General features: G+C 47.7%; 1 protein-coding gene across 5 annotated transcripts in view; it reads left to right on the plus strand.

Annotated features, from left to right (window-relative positions):
* The window catches only part of LOC142317006 (uncharacterized), a 378,054-nt gene that overhangs the window by 338,182 nt on the left and 21,209 nt on the right, over window positions 1–18,663 (plus strand). For 4 of the 5 annotated variants that reach the window (XM_075352880.1, XM_075352879.1, XM_075352881.1 and 1 more), the window contains 2 exons: window positions 8,893–9,029; window positions 12,300–12,457. In XM_075352880.1, the coding sequence (XP_075208995.1) occupies window positions 8,893–9,029; window positions 12,300–12,457 (295 nt within the window). The remainder of the gene's footprint in view (window positions 1–8,892; window positions 9,030–12,299; window positions 12,458–18,663) is intronic. The other variant, XR_012754656.1, reaches the window with a different exon arrangement.

The raw sequence follows: 18,663 nt of genomic DNA on the forward strand, positions 1-18,663 counted from the left end.
GAGAAATGACACAGAAAAAGTATTTAACACGTTATTGGAATGTATTTAAAACTTTGTATGAAAGTATTTGTTCTTGATGAAGCTTCAAGACGCCTCCTGTATAGAGACACTAGTCTCCTATATTGCTCAGGTGTGATTGTGACCCACTCTTCTTCACAAACACTTTTCAAGTCCTGAAGGTCCCTTGGGCTCCTTCTATGAACTCTGAGCTTTAGTTTCTTCCATAATTTTTCTATTGGATTCAGCTCCGGTGATCAGCTCGGTCTTTCTAGCAGTTTAATTTTTTTTTCTCTAAACGTATAAAGCTGTGGAGAGGAAGCGCAGATAGGGTATTACCCCAATAATGTGGGGTGAGGAGGGGGGAGTGAATACTCACCAGATAAAGTTGTGCAAGTCACAACCCCTTAAATCGCATGTATAGTATTGATCCCGGCTGCAGCCACCCGATGGCAGATAACAGAGAGAAATGGAGAAGGGTGATAATACCGGGCTACAGATCACTTCTGGAACCGTAAGATTAACGTATCTTTATTGGTATAGGTCTACGCATTTCAGGAGCTTTGCTCCCTTCCTCAGGACCATGGAGAACCAAGAGACATCAAATCACATTTGATTTGATGTCTCTTGGTTCTCCACGGTCCTGAGGAAGGGAGCAGAGCTCCTGAAACGCGTAGACCTATGCCAATAAAGATACGTTAATCTTACGGTTCCAGAAGTGATCTGTGGCGCGGTATTATCACCCTTCTCCATTTCTCTCTGTTATTTTTTTTTCTCTGAAACCAATTGAGAGTTTCTTTGGCTGTGTGTTTGGGATCATTGTCGTCATGAAATGTCCGTCCTCATTTCAACTGCATCCTCCTGGTAGATGGCAGCAGATTTTTATCAAGAATGTCTCAGTACATTTGTCTAGTCATCCTTCCTTCAATAATATGAAATTTTACAATGTCATATGCTCAAAAACAGCCCCACACCATGATGTTCCCATCTCCAAACTTCACTGTTGGTGCGTTTGGGGTGATTTGCCTTTTGGCCTCCAAACATGGTGTGTATTATGGCATCCAGAGAGTTTAATTTTGGTCTCATTTTACCAGACTATATGCTCCCAGCATTTCACAGGCTTGTATAAACATTGTTGAAAATACTTTAAACTTGCTTGAACTAACTTTTTGTTCAGCAATGGAGCCTTGCTTGGTGAGCATGCATACAGCTAATGGGGGATGTCTTCATTACTTATTGTTTTCTTTGAAACAATTATACCTGCAGATTCCAGGTTTTTCTGTAGATCCCCACAGGTGGTAGTGGCCGGTTCGTGGTCAAATGATGTTCTATCCATTTCCAGGATACGGCCCCTAGAGTGCTAACTGGAACCTTCAGTAGTTTAGAAATTCTACTGTAACCAATGACATCAGTATGTTTTGCAACAATACATATGCAAAGGTCTTGAGACAGTTCACTGGTTTACCCATCATGAGATGTTTCTTGTGTGAAACCTTCGTGAGACATCTTTTTATAGGCCATCAGTTGAACCAGCTGTCAGGGGTGTGTTACGTGTGACAGACAGTCATGTTGTTTCTGGCCTTTGAAGGTCACAGCGTCTGGCTGCGCAGAATGCTCCTTGACTTTTCATTGTTCCTGCTGTCAGTATTCATTGGTATAGGTAGCTTTCCTGCTGGATTCATCTCTCTCCCTTTTGGACCTCGAGGAGCTCGACTTCCACCCAGCTGTTGATATTCAGTATTCCCTTGGTGTTTAAATATACTTTTCCTTTTGTTTGGACTGGTGCTGGTGATATTTTCAGTTCCTTCAAGCCGAGGTTGCAAGCAGGTGGTTTGTCTCCTCTGTGGTATCGTTACTGCACTCCTACCTGAGTCATCTAATGATAAGTAGTTCATGCATTATGCCCCTGTGTGTCCTCCTTATCTTGTCTATAGTGTTTAGTGGGGTTGATGAAGAGCTCATCCCATACGCTCCCTATTTAGTGTCCAGCATTAGGGATACCTAAGGTCAGGCATCCGACTCGGCGCATAGGTGCGGAATCTATCTAGGGTGGTGAGGGACCCCAGGGACCAGCAGTAGGTTCAGTCAGGGATCACCATCTTCCCTTTCCCTAGACACAGGGTTCCCTTTCGCTGTGCGCTTGGTACTTCCCCATATTTAGCGTGATGCTAACTGATATTATTTTGTCACTAAAGCGGGCTTTACACGCTGCGATATCGTTAATGAATTATCGTCGGGGTCAGGTTGTTTGTGACGCACATCCGGCGTCATTAACAATATCGCAGTGTGTGACATTTATGAGCGACCTAAATCGATCGCAAAAGTGGCAAAAATCGTTTGCCGCGGATAGGTCATCCTAAAACAAAAAATCGTTTTCTTCTAATTAGCGATGTTGTTCCTCGTTCCTGCGGCAGCACACATCGCTGTGTGTGACACCGCAGGAGCAACGAACATCTCCTTACCTGCCTCCACCGGCTATGCGGAAGGAAGGAGGTGGGCGGGATGTTTACGTCCTGCTCATCTCCGCCCCTCCGCTTCTATTGGACGGCGGCCGTGTGACGTCGCTGTGACGCCGCACAACATGTCCCCTTAGAAAGGAGGCGAAACGCCGGCCAGAGCGACGTCGCAGGACAGGTAAGTGCGTGTGACGGGGGTAAGCGAGGTTGTGCGACACGGGCAGCGGGGGCGGGTCTGATCGCTTGCGATCTCGCTAGCAAGATCGCAGCATGTAAAGCCCGCTTAAGTGTCAGAATTACTTTCTAATTACTGATAGATTTCAGCTCGAGTCATGACTTTACAAAGCTTTTTCCACCTCTTTTTTTCTTCATGTGCTCAATACTTTTTTCCTGTGTCATTTCTCATTATTACAAATAAAATAATTTATTGACATGTATTTCTTTGCCTGTGTGGATTAGATGGTTTGTTACCAACATCTGGTGATAAATTCATGTCAATGATAAGTTCATGTCAAAGCACCTTTAGAAATACATTTACTTAGAAAATTGGTGATGTGTTCAATACTTATATCACCCACTGTATATATAGCAGATGTGCACATGGCATGTATGGACGCATGCACCTTAAAGTACAAATGCCAGCTGTACTGCGCAGCAGTTTAATTTCCTAAATGCTGTTGTCAGTTGTGACAGAGGCATTTGAGAGGTTGATACTTGGAGGAGGTATCTCTCCCAACAGTAATGCGATTTTTGGGGTGCTGATTGCAATGTTAAGGCAGCCAGAGGCCTACTGAAAGCTTCCATATTTGTTTTGTTTCTAGTGTAATGTACAAGTGATCACAGGTTTAACTCACCTAGAGGGACTAATAATCTAAATAATCTACATCTGTGATTATGATTAAACCTTTTTTCCTCTAGACGTAGTGGATGCCCCCTTGTCACCTTCGCTGGCCTAGGTGTAAAAATATCATTAGAAAGGTCTCTACTGTCCCCTCATATATTTGTACATTGTAATAAGATTGCTCTAAGCTGCCTTTGTTTTTCCAAATTGAACAACCCCAAGTTTGATAACCTGTCCTCATATTGAAGTCTACCCTTTCCCTTATAAAGCTTGGTGTCTCTTCCCGGCATCTGGTGTAGTTCAGCTATCTCCTTCTTCTTATTGTGATAGCTGTCCGGGGTCACAGGCACAAAATAGCTATCACGGACAGACTAAGTACAAGCAGGATCCCGGGGTACCTTGAAACTTTTAACCCCCTAAACAGGGATCTCAATTTGCTGCAAGGTCCTGGAAATCATTGCCTATGAAAAGGCTGCAGTCCAGAAATGGGGATAGTCACCAGGCAGGATCAAAAAGAGGGCAAACTCAGGAACCGAAGAATTGTTAGGGAGCCGGGTCACAACCAAGATTGCAGCACGATACCAAATCTATGAATAAGATCAAGGACAAAGGGAAAAATTGCAATAACATAGTAGTAATTTCATCTACTTCCCTTATGTATGGATAAATAAGTGGAATAACTCCATCAACAGACTGCAAAGAATGTATGAGTCCCAAAAGAACCACATACACATAGGAGTGTAAATTTCCAAAAAGACATCAATTTTTATTAAAGATTTACATATACAAAAATCTAAAAACACATGATTCATTAATCAAAAGGTATAAGGAGGACCTCTACCAAAATCTGCAGGCAAGAGAAACGTCAGGTAAACAGGCTGAGGTCAAACAGGGTACAAAAACAGCTAAGTGTGAACAGATTCAGGAAAGCGTGTGGCAGTAGCAAACATTAGGCTATATCTGGCATTGTCCAGCAGACCACTGAAGATATAAAAAGGGTGTGGTGCCTTCCAATATTCTGTAGCAGGGAGCTGATAACTTCAGCTAGAAAGCACACACATCCACAGTCAACCAGAAGTACTGCAGCCACACCAATCTCAGTGGGTGGGTGGATCCTGCGTTTACCAGAGCTACGGACTTCTCCTCTATCAACAGCACTGCCTACAGCGGGAATACGGTGGTGCCTGATGACTGAAGCAGAAGTGGCTGGAGCAGTTATACACTAATACACACGGGACCAAAATTGTGCATAACATTCTAAATGTGTCTGAGGCACCCCATGGGGCCGGGGTTTCTTTTACTCGTCACCGGGCCGGTGATGGAGGGGTCTTTGGGGATGTCACGGCGGCCTGGCCCAGCTTCATGGCCCCGAGGTGTCCACTAAAAGGAGGAAGAAAGATGTGGAGTAAGGGCAGATGGTGGGGATTGTTGTCTCTTGACGCCACCTGTTATATGCGGCTAGGAGGGAAGCCGACGCTGCCGGATGTCACTCTTCTCCAGGGTAGAAGGTAACGCAGCTCTGGTGTTTCAGCTCTCCATAGGTAGAGCTAGGCCCCGGAGAGGATGATGATGGTGGTGGTAGTAGTGGCCGATGGCACAGAAGCACGGGACGTTGGCGCCGGCAATGACACGGACAACACAGGAGCTGCGGTTCAAATTCTCTTTACTCACTGCAACAGTCGTCACCCTTGGAGTGCCGGTTTCCACTATGATGGGCTCCAGCCGATCCCGGATATTTCAGAGGTCGCCACCGGTGTTCCCACTTTGTGTCCTTCCTGGTAGGGGGTCCCTCCACTCCTGTGTCTGGTGTATAGAACGGGCCACGCTTGCTTACTGCACGCTCCATGGATACTAGGATTCCCCTGTGCTGTGGAGAGCCCGGGCTGAACTTCCTGCTCCAAGCCTCGGGCCCCGCTGAGCTTTCAGAAGTTAAAAGGTAGTTGTTTTGGACTGAGGTCCCGACTTGCCTCCCTACCCCGAGCTGTGCCCGGGGTTGACTGACTATTTGGGAAGATGCTACTTCCTTTCAAGGCAAGGTCCCATGCCTTGTGATGGCCACCCCCTGTCTACCCTAGGCCAATCCCAGTGGGAAAGCACCTAACTGTACAGTATGCTGTGTGTGAATGGGGTAAACACCAGCGGTTAACCCCCTCCTTTCCCGGATTGAGTACTGCACCTTAAATGAGATGCAATAACCTGCGGTGACTTAAGCCTCAGGGGCGCCACATACCCCCATAGCGAATCACAGTACTCCCTGGCTGCAACAAAATATACAGGGTATACTGCACATTTTTGGTTATGCACATAATAGTAAAACTTTCTTCCCTTTATGTCAGGCAGTTCAACATCAAACGTTACAAACAACAAAACATTCTCAGGTTCTGCAATACTATCAAATGAAAGCTAACATCACTTTTTGCATAAGAAAACATTGACTGTAGCTATTTCTTGACTGCTGGTGGTGGTACCAGAGTACCGGTCCCGGCCCCCTGGTTTAGTATGGTGATCGGACATCCTCTGGCATAATGTCCTGCTTTGTCACAACGACAGCAGATTGGCTGCCCGTCAGCGTTGTAATGGTCAGGAACTGAAGGCGACAAATTCTTTCCTCGCTGCTGCCAAGGGAGGTCATCAACATTAGATGCCAGCTCAAGGATAACAGGCTGCTGGGTCCCCAGCTTGTGTTGGATCGCCTTAATCAAAATGCCCATACCTTTGGTCAGTTCCAGGAGTTGCAGTCGCAGTTCATCGACGGAGTCTTTTCCCAGAGTCTGTTCACTGGCCTCCACTGGTGCTGGCGCTGCCGGCATCATCTTCGGTTGTCTGAGCGTGGCGCTGCGGTGAGTTGGTTCCCGCAACATCCGGATGGCCCTATCTTTGAACTCTGCAAAGCTGAGGTTAGGATTTTGCATGTATACGATTCATAGCTTGGTTCAATGGGCATTGGACAGGAGTCCCTCAATGAACTGGTCGGTCAGCAGCTAGTCCTCGTCCGTCACCCCCTCCGGTTCCACCTGCCAAACAGCTCTTATTGCCTCCTGCAGGTAAAGCATAGTCCTGTACACTTTCCTGTGCTTTTTGTTTGCATTCATAGAACCGCATCTTTATCTCAGCTGCTGTGCGGGTATCAAAAGTTTCCTTGAGCTTACCCAAAATGTCCTTTACTATTTTTTTTATCGGTAACCGGCCAGGACTTGACTTCCTGTCGGGCTGCCCCGGTCATTTGGCCAATTAGGATGCTGGCTTTCTGATCTTCCATCATAGGGTACACACAGAATAAGCCGTATAGTCTCTCTTTAAAGTCGGTCAGGGTATATGCTTCCCCAGCGTACTGTGACAGCCACGATGCTCCCGGAAGGTACGGCATAGCAAACTGTACTTCCGGAACTGGTGTTGGTGCTGCAGCGTTAGCAATGGGGACAGCATGGTCTTCATCCTCACTGGACATGTCTCAACCAGTGGTTTCCTGCCCTAGCTTAGAGCCACAGGGTTTCTTGCTCGTTTACGGCAGTGAGGCTGTCTTTCGCGCTCTTTCTGGGCTCCACCCATGACGGCACGCCCCTTTTTTTCCAACACTGCAAAGTTAACGGTGGCTTTGTTTCTCAATAAACCGTTTTTGCACAGTTCTTAAAGGTGCACAGTACCCGTTGGTTGCGGGCACGAAATCCTGTTCGTGACCCCAAATGAGGCAACCCACGGGGCCGGGGTTTCTTTTAATCGTCACTGGACCGATGATGGAGGGGTCTTTGGGGATATCACGGCGGCCTGGCCCGGCTTTGTAGTCCCGAGGTGTCCACGAAAGGGAAGAAGGGAGATGTGGAGGAAGGAGAGATGGTGGGGGTAGTTGTCTCGTGACGCCACCTGCAGTATGCGGCTAGGAGGGAAGCCGCCGCTACGGGATGTCACTCTCGGATGGTAACGCAGCTCTGGCGTTCCAGCTCTTCACAGGTAGAGCTAGAACCCAGGGAGGATGATGGTGGTGGTAGTAGTGGTCGATGGCACCGGAGCGCGGGACAGCGGCGCCTGCAATGACAGGGATGACACAGGAGCTGCGGTTCAAGTTCTCTTTACTCACTGCAACAGTCATCACCCTTGGAGTGCCGGTTTCCACTATGATGGGCTCCAGCCGATCCTGAATAGTTCAGAGGTTGCATCAGTGGTCCCACTGTGTGTCCTTCCTGGTAGGGGGTCCCTCCACTCCTGTGTCTGGTGTATGGAATGGGCCGCAGGGACTTTCTGCATGCTCCGCGAACCCTGGGATTCCCCTGCGCTATGAAGAGCCCGGGCTGAGCTTCCTGCTCCAAGCCTCGGGCCACGCTGAGCTCCCAGAAGTTAAAAGTTAGTTACTTTGGACTGAGGTTCTGACTTGCCTCCTTACCCCGAGCTGTGCTCGGGTTGACTGACTATGTGAGAGATGCTCCTTCCTTTCCCCCCAAGGGTACCCGCCTCCCAGGTGGTTGTCCTAGTGACTGGAAAATCCCATGCCTCCTGATGGCCACCCCCTGTCTACCCCAGGCCAATCCCAGTGGGAAAGCACCTAACTGTATGCTGTGTGTGAATGTGGTAAACACTAGCGGCTAACCCCCCTTACTAGGATGAGTACTGCACCTTAAATGAGATGCAATGTCCTGCGGCGACTGAAGCCTCAGTGGCACCACATGTCCATACTAGTGACTTGTATAGAGGCAAAACTATGAATTTGTGAACAGCATTTATGTCTCTATTAATGCATTCCATTATTTTATTTGTCTTGGTAGCAGGTGCCTTTCACTGGTCACTTAACTATACTTTGCTATCCACCCACATGCCCAATTGTTTTCAGTGACAGTGTTAGCACATAATTGTACATTTTACTTCTGAGGCCCAAGTGCATCATCTTACATTTATCCACATTATACTTCAATTGCCATTTCTCAGCCCAAGCCTCAAACTTACAAAAATCATTCTGTCATATAAAATTATCCTCCTCTGCTTTCATTATCCTACATCTGCAAATATTGAAATTTTATTCTGTATGCCCCCTATAAGGTCTTTAATTAACATGTTAAAAAGAAGAGGGCCCTGTACTGACCCCTGTGGTATCCGACTGTTGAACTGTGACTCGGTGTGTGAGTGTGTGTGTGTGTGTGTGTGTTTTTTATTAATAACCATCCTCTATTTCCTATCACTGACCCAGTTGTTAATTCAGTTACACACATTTTCCCTTAGTCCGATTACTCCCATTTTATGTACTAAACTTTTGGATGGCATTGTAGCAAATACTATTGTTTTTTTAAGGTCTAACAAACAAATTTGATCCATTTAGTACATATGTTTCCAACAAGGCTCCTTTATATTGTCACTTTATTTCTATTAGGATATTATGAAGTGACATTGAATATCTGTGTTGTGCCCAGATTGGATGCTCCGTCTTCTCCCCCTCAGGCCTTTAAGTCTTAATACTATGAAATATTCTTCTTCATCGTGTCTCTGTGCTGGTCTGATGGGAATCTCCTATTGAAAAATGTATGAATCTTCTTTTCCGCCGCGCTAATGTATTCACAATTTTCTCAAGTGCCCGGTCACAGCAACAACCTACTTTTCTTTTATTTCCTACAGGAAGAATTAGGGGAACTATTGCATCTTGTGAAAGAACAGAAGCTGAAGAACGAGCTGTCGGGCATGCAGAAAAAGAGGACTAGCCATGGAAACACGAAATCTAGCTCCAAACCACAACAGACCAATAGCCTGCAGAGGTACGTCACTTTCTACCACGTCTGAGATGATGTACATGACTCTGGGGATGAATTTCTTCACAGCATGAAGTTTTAATGCAAAGAAAATTACTTGTTCTCCTGTGGTGAAGCAGAGAATAATTGTAAGGCATAAAACGGAAGATCTTTAATCTTTAAAATATCTAATCCAACCATCGGAATGTGGAAAACATGCGTTAAGGCCGCTTTACACGCTGCGATATCGTGACCGATATCGCTAGCGTGCGTACCCGCCCCCATCGGTTGTGCATCACGGGCAAATCACTGTCCGTGGCGCACAACATCGCGCGGACCCGTCACACTACTTACCTGCCTAGCGACGTCGCTGTGACCGGCAAACCGCCTCCTTTCTAAGGGGGCGGTTTGTTTAGTGTCACAGCAGTGTCACCGAACCGCCGCCCAATAGAAGCGGAGGGGCGGAGATGAGCGGGACGTAACATCCCGCCCACCTCCTTCCTTCCTCATTGCTAGCGGGCCCAGGTAAGGTGAGGTTCCTCGTTCCTGCGGTGTCACACATAGCGATGTGTGCTGCCGCAGGAACGAGGAACTACATCGCTAGCTGCAGCAGCAACGATAATCGAGAATAGGGGGGCATGTCACCGATGAGCGATTTTGAACGTTTTTGCGACAATTCAATATCGCTCATAGGTGTCACACGCAATGACATCGCTAAAACGGCCGGATGTGCGTCACAAATTCCGTGACCCCAACGACATCGCTTGAGTGATGTCGCAGCGTGTAAAGCGGCCTTCAGTTCAATGCAGTTGTTTAATTGAGAGATGCTTAAAGGGTTGTTTCCACCTGAAGCATTTACCAGCTGTTCACTGGATAGATTGGAGATGGTCGATTGTGTGCCCCCCTGCAGCTCCATTCACACTTCTCCCAGACGCTCTTTTGTTGCTGAGAGGTACAAGAATTGGGGTTTCCTATTTTGGTGATTGGTCCCAGGGGTCAGTTCTCCACTGATCAGTTATGTGTTAACTATCCAGTCAATAAATGCTTCAGTTGAGTTATCACTTTAAGGGGAACCAGTCATGTCCCCAAATACTATCGAACCTGCAGATATAGGATTAATCTGTAGGTTAATAGCATTACAATGCTGTCCAGCCGCTGTACTGAAAGCGCACCTACCGGGATAACATTAGCAGCTACAGTCAGAACTCAGTACACCATTAGTGGCAGCTGTACGCACGCCCTGACACTTTGGTTGACAGCTTGCTCTAAACGCATCTGTGCAGAGCGAGCTGTTTTGTTTACCTATGATATATAGCAACCATTATCTTCTTTATCAGTAACATCGAGGATACGAATCTAAACAGAGATTATACAGTTACGAGAAGCAACATGCACCTTAACAAACTATAACCGCTAATGTAACGTCATCTGCTGTCTGCTTAATAAATAAGCTGTGGGGGTCAGCAAATGGATTGGGGGGTTAGAGGGTGCATTATATTGAGTCGGAGCCTGGTGGGGGTGATTATATTAAATGGTGGGCTGTGAGGGCCACCATGCTGAGTCGGGAACTGTAGAGCTCCCATACTGAGTGGTGTGCTGTGGGGGGCACTCATTGAACTCAGTGGAGGGGCTGTGGTGGCCTTAAAACTGTGTGACAGGTTTTGGGCACTGTTATGCTGAATAGTTGGCAGTGGGGGACATTATACTATGTGAGGGCCTTTGGCGGACCTTATTCTGTGGGTACATCTTTCTGTATTGGGACTGTTGGAGCCATTATGCTGAGTGGTGGGCAGTGGAGGCCATTATACTGTATGAGGGGCTTTGAGGACCATCATATTGAGTGGGGACCCTCATTCTGTGGGATCCTTCATACTTTGTTGGGGCTGTGGGGGCCATCATATTGTGTGTTTGTCTGTGGGGGCCATTATGCTGAGTGATAAACAGTGGGGGCCATTATACTGTATGAGGGGCAGTGAGGGTCATCATATTGAGTGGGGGGCCTATGGGCCCTCATTTTGTGGGTTATTTCATTCTTTGTTGGGGCTGTCGGGGCTATCATATTGTGTGATCGGTTGTGGGGGCCATTATGCTGAGTGGTGGGCAGTGGGGCTCATTATACTGAATAAGGGGCTGTGAGGGCCATCATATTGAGTAGGGGCCTATGGGAGCCCTCATTCTGTAGGGTCCTCATTCTTTATTGGGGCTGTGGGGGCCATTGTACTGTCAGGTGCTGTGGGGGTATCCATATTGTGTCGGGCTCTAATACTTAGTGGGGGCTTTGGGGTCCTCACAGTGAGTAAGGGAGACTTGAGGGATATCCTATTTTGTTGGGTCTCATACTAACAGGCAATCACACTGCTTGGGGGCCATAATACCGTGTGTGTGGGGGACTATGTTGATATCATGGGGTGGTACTTTTGGGGGTATCATGCTGTTGGGATATTATACTATGTTGGTAGCACTATGGGGACATCATGGTTTGCTGGAGGCTCTGCAAAGTCATCATAGTGTTCGTTAACACTGTGGGTTGGTGGCATTTTTGGAAGCATCATATTCTTCCAAAGAAGATCATTATTTTACTATATACTGCAATATTAAAACATTGGGGAATAAATTATAAATGATCAAACGATCACAGCTTCAAGTCTCCTCGGAGGACTAAAAAAAAATCTACAAAGTAGTTAAAAGGGATAAAATAAATAAATAAAAATATAAAAGCTGAAATCTAACCCCTTTTCAGAACATGATACAGTAATATGAATGATGTAATAGAAAAGTACAAATCATCCTGGAAAAAAAAACAAGTCCTCATCATACGTTTCATGGAAGAAGAGAAAGATAAAAAACAAAGGTTTCTAATAAAATCTAAAGTTGAACTAGCAGTATCATGTTCCTTCATAATAAACTGGTAATCTCCTCTCTGGGACTTCTCCCGTGTTGCGCGTTTATTCTGGATTGCTCTGTATTTAGCCATCAGAAAAGCTCAAACTATCCACAGTGAAAAGCTTTGTTCCTGAGGTTATTATTGTAATGCAGTCACATATTTATTGCATAGTGTAGGTAATGCTGTATGTACTTAGCAGGTCTGTAGTATCGGATTGGGGAAAGCTTTTACAATAACATTCATCTCGATAGAGGCGGCTGCGCGGTCTGCGGAGAGCGGTAACGAGCATGAGCCTGAACTATTTTTACCCTCGTATTCTTCTTGAAGTGGCACAGCTCTTAAAGGTCAGGAGCTTCTCTATGAGAGATGAAGACTGAGCTTCTAAGATCCCTATTGCTTTGTTTTCTTACTAGGCTGATACTTCAGTCTCCAAGTTCAGAAAGTTCACAGTCATTACAGATGCTGATAGCAAATCAGCAGGAACAGAGCACAGCTTTGGAGCAGATGAACCAGAGGCTTCAGTCTCTAGAAAGGATGATTCGTCACAGCCTGCAGCCCAATGCTCCACCAGGTAACAGGATTAAGGGTGAAAAAGGCATTGTCTGTCTCATCAGTTCACGGCAAACCCAAAAATATTCTGCTCCACTGACTGTTCTGCAGGCATCCATGATATAATATAGAATTATTAAGACCAATTCTAAAATACTGTTTGATCCAGGTAAGATAATTTCTTAAAAGTCAGAAAAGTATACAGTTGCAATAACAATTATTCACTCTTATAACACTTGTGGGCTGTGTAGGAGCAGCAAGTGGGGTTAGTGGACCCACTGGACCACAGGGGGACCCGGACTTTGACGGGCTTTGCACACTACAACATCGCAGGTGCGATGTCGGTCGGGTCAAATCGAAAGTGACGCACATCCGGCGTCGCAGTCGATATCGTAGTGTGCAAATCTTTTTTGATACGATTAACGAGCGCAAAAGCGTCGTTATCGTATCATCGGTGTAGGGTCCGACATTTCCATAATGTCGGTGCAGCGACAGGTACGATGTTGTTCCTCGTTCCTGCGGCAGCACACGTCGCTGTGTGTGAAGCCGCAGGAGCGAGGAACATCACCTTACCTGCCGCCGGCGGCTATACGGAAGGAAGAAGGTGGGCGGGATGTTTACATCCTGCTCATCTCCGCCCCTCCGCTTTGATTGGCCGCCTGCCGTGTGACGTCGCTCTGACGTTGTACGACCCGCCGCCTTAGGAAGGAGGCGGATCGCTGGCCAGAGCGACATCGCAGGACAGGTGAGTGCATGTGAAGCTGGCGTAGCGATAATGTTCGCTACGCCAGGATTCACAAGATATCGCATGTGCGACGGGGGCAGGGACTATCGCGTGCGACATAGCAGCATCGGCTTGCGATGTCGCAACGTGCAAAGCCCGCCTTACCCTTTAGTGGGAAGGGCTTAACTAAGCGCCTACTGCAAGGAAGACACCAGGTACCCCTCCCAGGACAGTGACCGGGAGTGTGGCAGCTGACCCCCAGGACAGGTGATGGACTCAGGTACATGCACAGGTATCGGCAGGTACAGGTGGGATGGCTGAGGCAGACAGGCAGGTAGGTATGGAAAGGTATGGTGGGTACGGCAGGGGCAGATAGGTATGGGAAGGCAGACTCAGGTACTGGTGACGGACACAGGGATAACAGGACAGGAGCTCAGGACCTGACAACTAGCTAGACAGACTGGCATACTGACTAACAAGATGCGTTGCGCAGTCACTTCCCCTAAAGGGAGGGTGCCTTAAATACACAGTGCCTCCCAGCCATAGGCTGAGAGGCATCTCCTGGAAATAGCGTGCCAGCCCTTTTAAGAGGAGTGCCGGTGCACACGCGCGTGCCTTAAGCACCCTCCCGGGAGACCTGGGTTGCCTGCACAGGCCCCGGGAGGGAAAAGAGGCAGCATCAAACGTGGATGGCTGGGGTAGTGTGCGGGAGGACGCAACCCAGCCGAAGTAGTGAACAAGTCTGTGTCCTCGCAGGGATGCCAGCGCTACAACTCTCCAATGTAAATGAGGTTTATTAGCAAAATGTAGAAACTTTCTGCTGTTTGCAAGAAACTAATGTCACAAGGATGATGTAAATAGCGCTACAAGCTAATATAACAAAATATTATTACAAAAAGTCACTTTTACTGACTCAAAATGATTCACCCCTTCATGACAAGCGTCATTAGAATTTAGCAGTGCTCCTCTGGTTGTTATGACCTGATGCAAACATGATGCATAGCCACACACCAGATTCTGGAAGTGTTCCTGAGACATCTTAGCTTATTCCTCACTGACAATGGCCACCAGATCACTAGTATTCTTGCTGCAACAGCTTCCTTCAAATCCCAACAAAGATTTTCTGTGACGTGCAAATCAGGCGACTATCATGGCCACTACACAATCTTCTATGACTTTGTCTGAAACCAAATTTTGCAACAATGTGAGATATGCTTGGAATCATTGTCCTGTTGAAAGGTCCAATGACTCCTAAGTTGTTTTTTTTTTTTTAAATTCTTTATTTAACAATAAACATGGAATCACACCAATCTGAGTCAATTACGATACAATTCCCAACCAGTACATGACAATGTATAACAGAGTAGCTGCGACACGAGAAAATTTTCAACAATGAGACCTTTCCATGTTTACCAAAAGTTTTATATAGCGGGAATACCAGTTTAAGAAGAGAAGAAAATAAAAACAAAAAAGAGGAAAAGCAAGGCGAGAGAGAAAAAAAAAAAAAAAAAAAAACACGAGTCAGACAAGAAAGATTTAGCGAGAAATGGGAGGAAAAGGGGGAACATAGGGGGAGCGAGGTGGGGAAGGGGAATACACTGGGACACGAACAAACACAAAGCAGGGATCCACCCTCTCAGAGTAACTTCTTCCCACGGCGTCCACGGGTCCCCCCTTCAATCTGGGGGGATCCATGTGCCGTATTCGTTAGAATATTTAAACTCGATCCATGGGAACCAAGTCTTGTAAAAAGCCTCATGTCTATCGTGGACAGACGCTGTCAGGTCCTCCATATACAGCAGTTCGTTTACCCTACTTGCCCACATCGATAAAGTCGGCGGGGAGGGGGATCTCCATCTCAGAGGAATGCACGTCCTAGCGGCCATCACCAGAAAGCTTAACAGAGACCCTTTGTACGCACGGACAGAGGACTCAGATAGTTGGAGCAGGAAGAGTTCCGGGCCCAGGGTCTGCGTGTATCCAGTCACATGCCTGATCACTCCCCGTACCCCCTCCCAAAACTGCTGTAGCCCCGGGCATTCCCAGAAAGTGTGTAGGAAGCTTCCCTCCCCTGTGCCACATCTCCAACACCCCGGATCTACCGCGGGGAACATCCTGTGAAGTTTTGTTGGGACCCTATACCATCTGGAAATGCATTTATAATTGGCTTCTTGAAGTTTTGAACTGATGGAAGCTTTGTGAGTAATGGACAGAACCTTGTTCCTCTGCGTGGCCGAAAGTGTGAGGCCCAGGTCAGATTCCCACTGCAGGAGGAATCTAGGAGGTGACAGATCCGAGGAGTTGACCAGCATGGAGTGTGAGATGGAGAGTGAGTGTCTAAGGGTCCCCCCCTCCATACATAGCTTCTCGAAATCCGTAAGGGGTCTATCAAACTGACTGTAGTCCGGTAGAGAGCACAGAAAATGTCGAAGCTGCATGGAACGCCACGGGCCCAGCGGTCCGGGAACCCGGAAATTCCGGAGTTCCTCGGCCGTTGGCCAGTGCCCCTCGACCCCAATTTGGCAAGCCCGAAATCTATTTCTGGAGATCCATAGGCGAAACACCGGATCAGAAAGACCCGGGGAGAAATCTGGGTTGCCAACGATCGGGGAAAGGGGGGAGGGTAAAGGAATCAGAGATCTCCGGACCCCCTCCTGTGAGCAGCAGGAAAGCGTAGCACCAATCGTGGGGTGAGTCCTAAGTCCTGTACTAAGTGGGGAATTCACCCATGGGAGCGCCGCTAATGGAATATCAGTGAAGCTCTGCTCCACCGACACCCAGGGTTTGGCCTTGGAGTGCCTACACCAGTCCACCACTCTGGCTAAATGTGTGGCTACATAGTAAGATTTGAGATCCGGGAGGCCCAGCCCACCCCGGATTCTAGGTCTGCACAACAGCGACCGTGCCAACCTCGCCGGCTTGTTTGCCCACAGAAACTTCGTTTGCATATACGAAACTTCTCTAAAGAAAGACTTGGGTATCCCAATTGGCAGGGCCTGAAGAAGATACAGCAATCTTGGGAAGATATTCATCTTCAGAATCGCTGACCGTCCAAACCATGTGAACGTGCCCCTTGACCAGGTTTTACAATCTTCTTTTATGTTTTGGAGAAGAGGGGTAAAGTTCAACTTGAATAAGGAGCTCACATCTGCTGACAATTTGAGCCCCAGATATCGCATATACTGCGGGGCCCATTGAAAGTCAAAGACTCCCCGCAGCTGCGAAACTACTCCCATGGGGAGGTTAACGCTCAGTGCCTCCGATTTAGACAAGTTGATCTTAAAGTTCGAGAGTGTGGAGTATCGTTTAAATTCCTGCATTAGCGCAGGGACCGATGTGATTGGGTCTGTGATGAAAAATAATAGGTCGTCTGCAAAGGCCGCTATTTTATGGGTCACACTACCTATCTTGGGGCCTTTGATGCTTGAGTTTGTCCGAATGTGTCGCAGCAGGGGTTCTAGTGTGAGTATGAAGATTAATGGGGAGAGAGGACAGCCCTGCCGCGCGCCATTGGCTATTGGGAATCTATCTGACAGCACCCCGTTAACCCGTATGCAGGCCGACGGTGAATTATAGAGAGATCCTATCCATCTGAGCATGTTGCCCCCCAGTCCCAGAGAGGTTAGGACCCCGTTCAAAAACATCCAGCCGACCCGGTCGAACGCCTTTTCGGCATCTGTGGACAACAGCATAAGCGAACCACCCCCCGACCTAGCCCTGTGGATCAAGTTGATGGCCCTCGTGGTGTTATCTCTAGCCTCCCTGCCCAACATGAAACCCGCCTGATCTGCATGGACTATATCCCCTAACAGAGGGGACAGCCGATCAGCTAGGATCTTAGCAAACAACTTTAAGTCCACGTTGAGCAGGGAGATCGGACGATAGTTGGCACAACAGGTGGGGTCCCTCCCCTCCTTGGGAATGACCACGATGTTAGCCGCAAGGGAGTCTCTAGGTAATGGAGAGGATGTGCACGCTGAGATGTTATTGAATGCTGCCAAAAAATGAGGAGATAGAATAGGACTTAACCTCTTGTAGTAAGACAGCGGAAGTCCATCTGGACCCGGTGCCTTACCCGCGGGGGATGCTTTGAGGACCAAAGCAAATTCCGTTTCTGTAATCGGAGCCTCCAGTATCTCTATGTCGTCTGGTCTAATCCTCGGGAGGCCTGAGGATCTTATGTATTCCTGGATGCGATCCCTAGCTATCTTCCTATCGTCCTCCGTCCGAGTGTCATCAATGGAGTACAGGGCAATGTAGTAATCCCTAAATGCTGAAGCTATGTCAACCGGAAGTGAGGCCCTCCCCCCTGATTGCTTCTGTATATGGGGGACATATCCCCTCAGCCTCTGGGTCCGCAAAGCCCTGGCCAAGGTCCTACTGTTTTTGTTACCGAATTCGTAAAAATGCCTCCGGCAGCGCGCTAGCGAAGCCTTGGCTTTATTAGAGAGTAACGATTTCAGCTTTTCTCTTTTTTGAATGAGAAGGGTTTTGGCACCGTCGTCTAACCGGTCTTTGTGGATCCTCTCCAGAGCGTGAATGTCAACTAGTAAAGATTCCATCTCCGCATTCCTCTCCCGCTTCATACGGGCTCCATGTTTTATAAACAGTCCTCTGACTACGCATTTGTGAGCTTCCCACGTTACGGCGGGTGTGGTATCACCCCCCGCGCAGAGGTCAAAATATTCTTTCACCGCAGTCTGTACCTCCTGCATAGTCATCTGATCTGCCAGGAGCGAAGTATTCAATGTCCACTGGCCTTGTTTGATGATCGGGCACGTCAGGGAAACACTAAGGATTATCAAGGCGTGGTCAGCAAACACTATTTCGTCTATTTCGGCGTCCAGCATGCGGTGTAGGTCTCTGTGTCTAACAAAGAAGTGGTCTAGTCTTGAGTAAGAGTCATGAACCGCGGAGTAAAATGAGTAGTCCCTGTCTGCCGGATGCAGCGACCTCCATGTATCTACTAACTGGTGTTCGTGTAAACCCCGTCTGATCCGACTGTGAACGGCCCTGGGCAAGCTAGAAATCTCCCTAGAAGTATCCACCTCTGGGTCCATAACAAAGTTAAAGTCCCCTCCCATTATCAATGTGCCCTCTGAAAACTCGTCCAGGGTGTTCAAGAATCTCAACAGGGCGCCACACTGTCCCGTGTTGGGTAGGTAGAGGGCCGCAAAAGTGAAGACCTGAGACTGGATCCGCCCCTTTATTAGGATCTGTCTCCCCTCTTTGTCCGTGCTGACCTCTATCAGCTCCCATGGCAGAGAGCTCGCAATTAGGATGCTGGTCCCCCTGGACCGCGAGTCAGGAGATGGGGAATGATAGACCGTAGAATATCTCCGGTCTGAAAGCTTGTAAGGTTTGTCTAAACAGTAATGCGTTTCCTGTAGAAAGATTACCTGAAGTCGCCTTCTCCACAACAAATTCATGAGGATTGAACGTTTCTCTGGGCTGTGAAGGCCCTTGACGTTTAGGGATCCCACTCTTAGGTCAGGTCTGGATGA

Source organism: Anomaloglossus baeobatrachus, chromosome 6, assembly GCF_048569485.1.
Source record: "Anomaloglossus baeobatrachus isolate aAnoBae1 chromosome 6, aAnoBae1.hap1, whole genome shotgun sequence".
NCBI classification, from domain to species: Eukaryota; Metazoa; Chordata; class Amphibia; order Anura; family Aromobatidae; genus Anomaloglossus; species Anomaloglossus baeobatrachus.